General features: G+C 37.7%; 1 protein-coding gene across 2 annotated transcripts in view; it reads left to right on the top strand.

Moving 5' to 3' along the window:
• Positions 1–193: 193 nt before the first annotated feature.
• Positions 194–7,500, top strand: part of LOC138023384 (DENN domain-containing protein 1B-like) — a 30,842-nt gene continuing 23,535 nt past the window's right edge. Inside the window, exons 1-7 of one of the 2 annotated variants that reach the window (XM_068870400.1) lie at positions 194–330; positions 400–464; positions 2,887–2,930; positions 4,090–4,139; positions 4,419–4,526; positions 4,736–4,805; positions 5,656–5,751. In XM_068870400.1, the coding sequence (XP_068726501.1) occupies positions 314–330; positions 400–464; positions 2,887–2,930; positions 4,090–4,139; positions 4,419–4,526; positions 4,736–4,805; positions 5,656–5,751 (450 nt within the window). In that variant the 5' untranslated portion in view covers positions 194–313. The remainder of the gene's footprint in view (positions 331–399; positions 465–2,886; positions 2,931–4,089; positions 4,140–4,418; positions 4,527–4,735; positions 4,806–5,655; positions 5,752–7,500) is intronic. The other variant, XM_068870395.1, reaches the window with a different exon arrangement.

Raw genomic sequence — 7,500 nt, 5'->3', positions numbered from 1 at the left:
GACGCCCATTCTTGTCATTGGCGGAAGTTAACAGACAGAGGGACGGCAAAGGGATGGCAAAGGATGGAGTCGCTGTTTTCACCTGTCGACTGATTATTGCTTATTTATTTGTGCAAGCACAGAGGACTCAAAAAACACCCTCTTTCTCCTCCTCCTGCGTCCCTTTCGGCCCTTTTCCGGCTGCACCCAAGTTCGTCCGACAGTTCGTCCCCTTGCCAAAATGACGCAAGCGCATAGCGATCACTGATACAACAAACATGGCGGCCGGGTGAACGACTCAAAGTTGTTGAGCAACGTCGGTTATCCCCTCAATATGGGTTCTAGAGTGAGGTGCGATCCAGAACATATTCTGTGTTCGACAAAGGACATGAAGATGATTTGTATTTTGATGCTTTTTAGGCCTTCCCCGGACAAGATTTTAGAGTGCTTCGTAGAAGTCTCTGCTCCAGAGGACAGTGGAAAAGGTACAAACTGGAATGTGTCGTGTCTTACATCGCATTGAACAAATTCCTTTTTTTCTAACAAGTAAAGGCGTAAACTGGCTAATCTGATAATGAAAGGTGGTCTTAAAAGACTTATGAAGGCTGCAACGTAAATAAATTAAATTAGACGAATATTTCATACCGGTCCGTGAGTTGACATCATAATTTTGTTGTGAATTAAATGCACAATCTCGAGTGCCGCAAGCTTTAACAAAAATACTGTGTATGACCTCAAAGTTGTTTATCTTTTGAGTGTAATTGATTTCATTCATTCAAAGTTGGCGTGGGTAATATAATTTTAACCCAGTAATAATTACAACCGTGAAATCGTGTTTAACTGGATCGGAATCTCACTTTGTATACAATGTATAAGCGTAATGATTGTGATTATTATCACAAATGACGTAAATTCTAGTTGTATGTGATGTGATCTTGATGTTTTTGTATTTTTAATTTTATATATTCACACCAATTCCAAACGAAGTTCCGCTTCGCTGAGATACTTAGTTCATTTAATTCAATGCGTTTCCTTCCGTTTATTTATTAACAGATATATATATATATACAAAACTCTTTCAAAATATTCGCAGTAGTAGATAATATATAGATTTAGCCAAGCCTAAAAGCGGAGCTCTCGGCTTGTTTATTTTTACTGGCTGTAGGATTAGTGAAAATAAAAGTCTTTGGAACTGTCCACCTTTTGGTTTTCCCGGATATTGCTTAAATTAATTATGTAACATTTTCTTCGCTGCCGAACTAGCGAGAATTCCACGGTTAATTTCACCTGAAAAACCGACTGATCGCATGAATCACGAAGTGATGAGTGTGATATCGGTTTTTCCAGCGCAATCTACTGTCAAATTCACCAGTTAGGCAATTAATTTTTCTTGAATCGCAAGAGTTTTAAAAGAAAACAAGCAAATCCTCAGCAAGCAAACAGAAAAGGAAAGAAGCCATTTGAGAGTCGACTGTCAAACGCCAGTGAATAGGAATCACACTAAAATTAGAAATCACAGACATACTATAGCTCGTGATGTGACAGATCGTCTTTGTCGGTTCAAGGTCAAACAAGGAGTTTTATTGATGTATTTTATTTATTCCACTGTATCTCTAAAAACGAGATCATTTACAATTCAATGTATTTCATTGAAATACGCCAGCCTGGCTTAGAACCAGAAAGGCTAGAAAGGACAAACTTCAAACAAGATCTCCAACAAATTACCTGTTTGTGCTCAAAACAAACTTCTGAAAACACAAGCTGGTGATATTTTTCCTTATACTTTTACAAGAACTCATTGCGTTTACATGTTTAGACATTCTTGCCGGTGTCAAGGCACATCGAAAAACAGTTAGGCAAGCGGAGTAAAAAAACTTCTTGTATTTTCCAAACTTATATTTTCCAAACCGTACCTGAACACGAAAAGCATTGACTGTCAAGAGCTTTTGCTGACGTAGCATGGCTGTGTAGCCGCGTCGAGCCATAGGAAGCGTGCGAAAAATTAAGTCTCGTTCAGCTGTGAGTGTGAGTGTCTGACCTGGCTTGAGCCTGCAATCCAATCAACAAACAGTCCCGGGTCAGTGGTCAACTTAAAAAAAAAAACAGCTGACCTTGACAAGGTCTAACTTGAGCCCGTGATATGGTCACATATGGACTTAAGGACATCAATGGAAATACACTGTAAAGTACTTCCAAACTTAAGAATTTTAAATTTTAATGTCATCCTAGCTAGTGTATGTATTGGGTTTAAGTAACCTTACACGTGTTGCTGATGGTTTCCATAGCTACATGCAAAAATGCTCTGATGGCTGCCTAATGGCCAGATGTTTGAATTAATTTAAAATCATAAATTTTCATGTTTTTATTGAACACATATTTAAATGACATAAGTGCTCAACGATTGATCTGTGCTTTAAAGCATGACTGATGGCTGAGCCATGCCCCATATTATATTAATTTAGATTATATAGCTGGTTCAAGATGAGTTTTTAGTTGTGTAATCATTCTCTTGCTGGCCAAAAGCCACTTACTGTAAGGTACATGTAATACTCCAAGTAATAACAGTTTAAGAAAGTACAGTGTATAAGCAACACTACCATAGTTTTGGTTATTCCATCTTTTTTTATGTTATCTGTTTTGAATTTTGTAGGATGGAAGAATCCTTAATACAGTGTGCATGAAAATATTATGAAATTATTATGAAATTAAAATTTCATTTCCAATATTTCAGGGGAGATACATGCCAATTCTTATGCGGTCAGGTGACTGGGTATATTATAGGGAAGATGATGTGCCGACAATCAATAACCTGGGGATTTTTATGCCACGAAAGAATACCCAGACAGATTTTAGATAGACGGGTTTGAACTATTCATTACATAATGTAACTCTTTGTTATTATATCAGGTCCAGAGATCAAGTTCATCCATCCTGCAAACTTTGAGGAAAAAGTAAGTGCGTGTGAACATTACATTTAATTTTGTAATTTGCTTTAGAAATCTATGCAGAAAAGGATGACAGTACAGGGTGATAATGCCTACTTGTGAAGTCGTCAGCAACCTACTGGTACATGTATGTGCAAACATTGAGTAACAAAAACAACATTGTAACTCTCATTTTTATTAAGGTCAAATACCTGCACATGTAGGTAAAGGATGGGCCAATAATTATTATTATTATATGGCTTGTGTTTGTGGCCGATATAACGTGGGCTCTGATTGGCTAATTGTGACTGAATTGTAGGGCATTATTCTCCCGTAATGCCCACGGGCCGATCACGGGCTTGCGAAAACAAAGCAAAAGGTAATTAAAAAACCATCTAATTTTTGTCTGAAAATTGTAGCGGCTGAGAATGAGTAAAGAGGAGGAACACTCTGAGAGTGAATTTTATTACCCGGACGAGTACGAATTTCTGGACAACGGTGATTTGACATGATTTGACAGAAACAAATAATGAACGAGTTGGCGACAGAGAAAACGAAGGAAACAGCCAAGAAGAGATTGGAACTTTTGTAAAGGAGCAAAAAAGTGAAAACACAAGAAAGAAAACAGTCAGCGACATGAAAACATTTTATCGCTATTTGTCATCAATAAGCAAGGGCGATAAAGAAATTTTGAACCTACCGGCTGATGACATTTTACGTCTTCCACGAGGCCGTTGACATTTTTCTTTACGTATTGACTTTGGCCTTTGATTCTCAGAGATGTTGACAAAATTTTCCTTGTTGTGACGTGGCCCTAACCTTCTACATGACCTTTTCACGGCTATAATAAATTGTGACGAAAATAAAGATTATTTTAGATGGAAAGATGCGTCAGTTCACTTGATTTTTGCGATTTGAAACGATGAATGAACAGTGAAGCGCGCGCATCACCGGATGTAATGATCACTTCCGCTGCGCCAGCTTTGGCTTGTTGGCTTTATTTTTCTGGCTGGTGCTGGTGCCATATAATAAACAACTTAATAACCTTGACCGTTCGGTCGTTACGGGAAAATCTCAAACCTCGGCCTACCGTAACGACCTCACTCTCGGTTATTAAGTAGTTATTATTATTTGATTGTTTTTAATAACAATTCCTATTCTGAATAAAAATTATTATTTATTTCAGGAAGCCTTGAAGACAATTCCTCAGTTTTGTTTTCCATGTGTTTCAAGCTCGTAAGTAATTTTTTTGTATGTCATTCATGAATGATATATTTTCTTTAATATTAATTTAATTAAATATTTAAATAGTAATATCATTGATGAATGACACACAAAAAGTGTTCTGAAGAAAATGAAGACCTCAGAATAGTTTCACCCAATTTTCATTCCCATGGGTTAAGAAGCCAACTTAAGTCAAAAGCAACCCAAAGGCTCCTTTTCTTATGGCTTCACCATTATTTACAGTGGCAGTAAATAATATTTTAAATAAGGTAAAATTGTAATGTCTTTCAGAGATGCTGTACAGCACTACACTTTTGTTCTGACTGATGCTGAAAGGACATTCAGATTTGGTTTTTGTCGTTACTCCCCTGATGTCAAGACTTGCCTCTGCATCCTCAGGTACTGTACATGTAAAAAAAACTATGTCTTATTGCATTGTGCATGTCCATTTAACAAATTTATAGATTCCATGTTGCCATGCATCTGTTCAGTAATAGATCAGAGATGAATGAGCATTAATGTAACTGTCAACGTTTAAATTTCAATTTTTGAAGATCCGTGCACTCATTAGTTGGATTGTTATTGTTTTTGTTTCCTTTCTTCTTTAGCTATTTGCCTTGGTTTAAAGTCTTCTATGAACTCTTGAACAGGATATCAGACCTAAAAAGACAGAATAAGGTGAGAAATTTAAGATGCCTTTTGGAAAAGAAAAAAAGGTAGTTACCGCCTTATGTATCTTTGCTGTTTTGCAAGTAAAGCAACATGTCTAAGTGATTGCCTGTGGAGATTTTTACTTTTGATTCTCTACTGTCTGCATCATGCATTGATAGACTGACAGAATTTCAGATGGGGTCAAACTTGTAATCGTCTCAGTCTGCAGTTCTTTATCTCAGCTTCATATTGACCCTATTTTATAGCTGAAGAACATACACTGCAGGGTGGCTTTATCTCTTGTTGCCACTGATAAATTTGAGGCCATCATGACAAGTATATTAAATATACTGTGCTTAATTTAAAGAAGTTGCATGGTGATCATTTTGTACCTCTTGCGATGGGACAGGAAGATAGCCTGAAAAGTAGGCATATTTTGGTTTTGGTAAGAATTATCGGCTGACGTCTTGGATAGCAAGACTGTTAACAGAGACCTGAGGCGAGTAAAAAAAATGCACTCAGTGGTGACTCAGTGAGAGGAAGACAATGGTTGTGTGCTTTTTAAATGGCGGCTCATTACGAACATTGGACCTTTGAAGAAGCGTCTGCCTCCCAAACAACACCTGCTCTACAGGCTAACAGGAAGATGGAAACACTGGGAAGGTCTCTTAGTCTATGTAAGACATTCCTGTTGTAACTTTAGGGTCGTTTTCAAAGTGTCATCGGCAAGTTTACCAGTGTTTGATTAATTTTGATCCTCTTGAGATCAACTTAGTGGATTGCTTGTGCACTTTCACCAAGCATTTACTTTTGAGACATTGATCATCTTTAGCAACTGTGCAGTCTTTTCATAGTTTTCTTTGTTATGTGATTATAGGACAGTGAAGTTGTCCTTATATTGAAATGTCTTTTAACCCAACCACCTCCAAAGTTTGGTTCGCCTTTAACAATCACGACTGAGGAAGGGAAAAAGGTTAGTCGTTGGAAGTCACTATACTAAACTGAAAAAGTTGCACTTTCCATTGGCAGAAACTGTGCAACCACCTGCAGTTATATTATTAGATGTATACATAATTCATAACCATTACAATTTTCTCAAATTTGATTGGTGCATTAACTGCATTATTTTTCACTAATTATTGTGTAGGGTTGTAGTCGGACAGTGAAATCGGACAGTTGGCTGTAATCAGACGGTTTCATCAGCCAATCATAATTATTATTAAGTGCACTCAGCTTAATCCACCAATCACAGAATTTATCACAATAACCATAGCAACAACCACCTACCCAACCAAATTGGGGATTTTCCAATCATTAGTCGTTAGACAGTGAAAAAGGAATGCATTTGTTTTCTTGGAAATTGCAATGGTTATGATTAATTGGTAACAGGACTTTGTGTCATCCAAATCTGTCCGTAATCATACTCGTGATTGAAGAAATCGGACTCCTGCTACATGGTTGTCCGAATTAGATAATCACTCGTATGATTACAGACTGAATTGGACTCCATTCAGTCCTACATGTATTACCATTATAAACTATAAAAGTCATGCATGTAGCCTTGTCCACATAAATACACTGTACCATTTAATTGTTTTCCTTGAAGTACTGTATGTTATTGTTCAAATTTATGTTCCCAAGCTATAAACATCGTAGGGAACTATGACAGCTTTTACCAGGCACCTGATTGAAGTGGGGTATCCACAGCATGCATAATCCATATCCTAAATGTTAAAGTGGTCTTCCATCCCCTGTTTTTCTTCCACCTCGTGTTAGTGGGACAGCTGCCTAGTTGCCATATTTCACTCAGGAAAGTTGGCTTTTTCCCCCCTAACTTCAATAAATTAAACGGGGTTCGTACAGGTCATGGAATTGAAGTATTTCAGTTTCCAGGCCTGCAAAGTCATGGGATTTAATTGTCGGTCATGGAAAGTCATGGAAAATTATAGTTGCGCAAGGCTGTGCTCTAACGGCGCCCGGTCGCCTAAGGCGACTAACATTTGCCTTCGGGCGAGTGAGAAAAATTACCTGGTCGCCCGGCTGGGCACTCTGGCTTATTGTATTTCTAGCAGATAAGACGGCTAAAAATTTTAATATGTTGGTGGTTACAGTTTACGAAACCTCTTAGAAACTGTTTTTTCTTCGTACGAAACAATCGGTTCAAAGGCCGTTCCATGTGATTTCACATGTAACATAATCCGTGACTTTGCACGTGACGGCCGGCGGCCGCACAAATTTCAATTTTCTCAAAAAATGGCATTTAAAATTTGGAATGTGGAGTTTGGCATTTATTGGTTATAGCTTTAATTGCTCTGCTCTGACAGCGGTAGAGCGCGGCCGGCGAAGCCGTGCAATTTACATTTGTGAGAACCTGGGAATCGCAGTTTAATATGCAAATTTAATATTTTTACGATTTTTCGCGGCTGCGCCTGCTTGGCTAAAATACATCTAGGTTAATTATGGTTGTTTTTACCCTGTTTATGAAATAACGAAATAAAAAAAGGGAAAGATATCATGCTATTTGTTTTTGTTTTAGAAACAGAGCAATCCCGCGTTGTCTTTGGTTCGTGACAAATCATTGCGTGCCCTAAACAAATAACACTGTGGCTGGCGCTTCGACCAAATCCACAAAAAGCTCATTCCACTAAACATTTTACCGATAATATAAGGAAAAAATGGTTTAGTTCTGTGCTGTAGCGATGATTTTCGTCCAGATCAAGAT

Source organism: Montipora capricornis, chromosome 2 (assembly GCF_036669925.1).
Source record: "Montipora capricornis isolate CH-2021 chromosome 2, ASM3666992v2, whole genome shotgun sequence".
NCBI classification, from domain to species: Eukaryota; Metazoa; Cnidaria; class Anthozoa; order Scleractinia; family Acroporidae; genus Montipora; species Montipora capricornis.
Note: the sequence above shows the minus strand (reverse complement) of the source record. Positions and strands in the feature narration are given on the sequence as shown.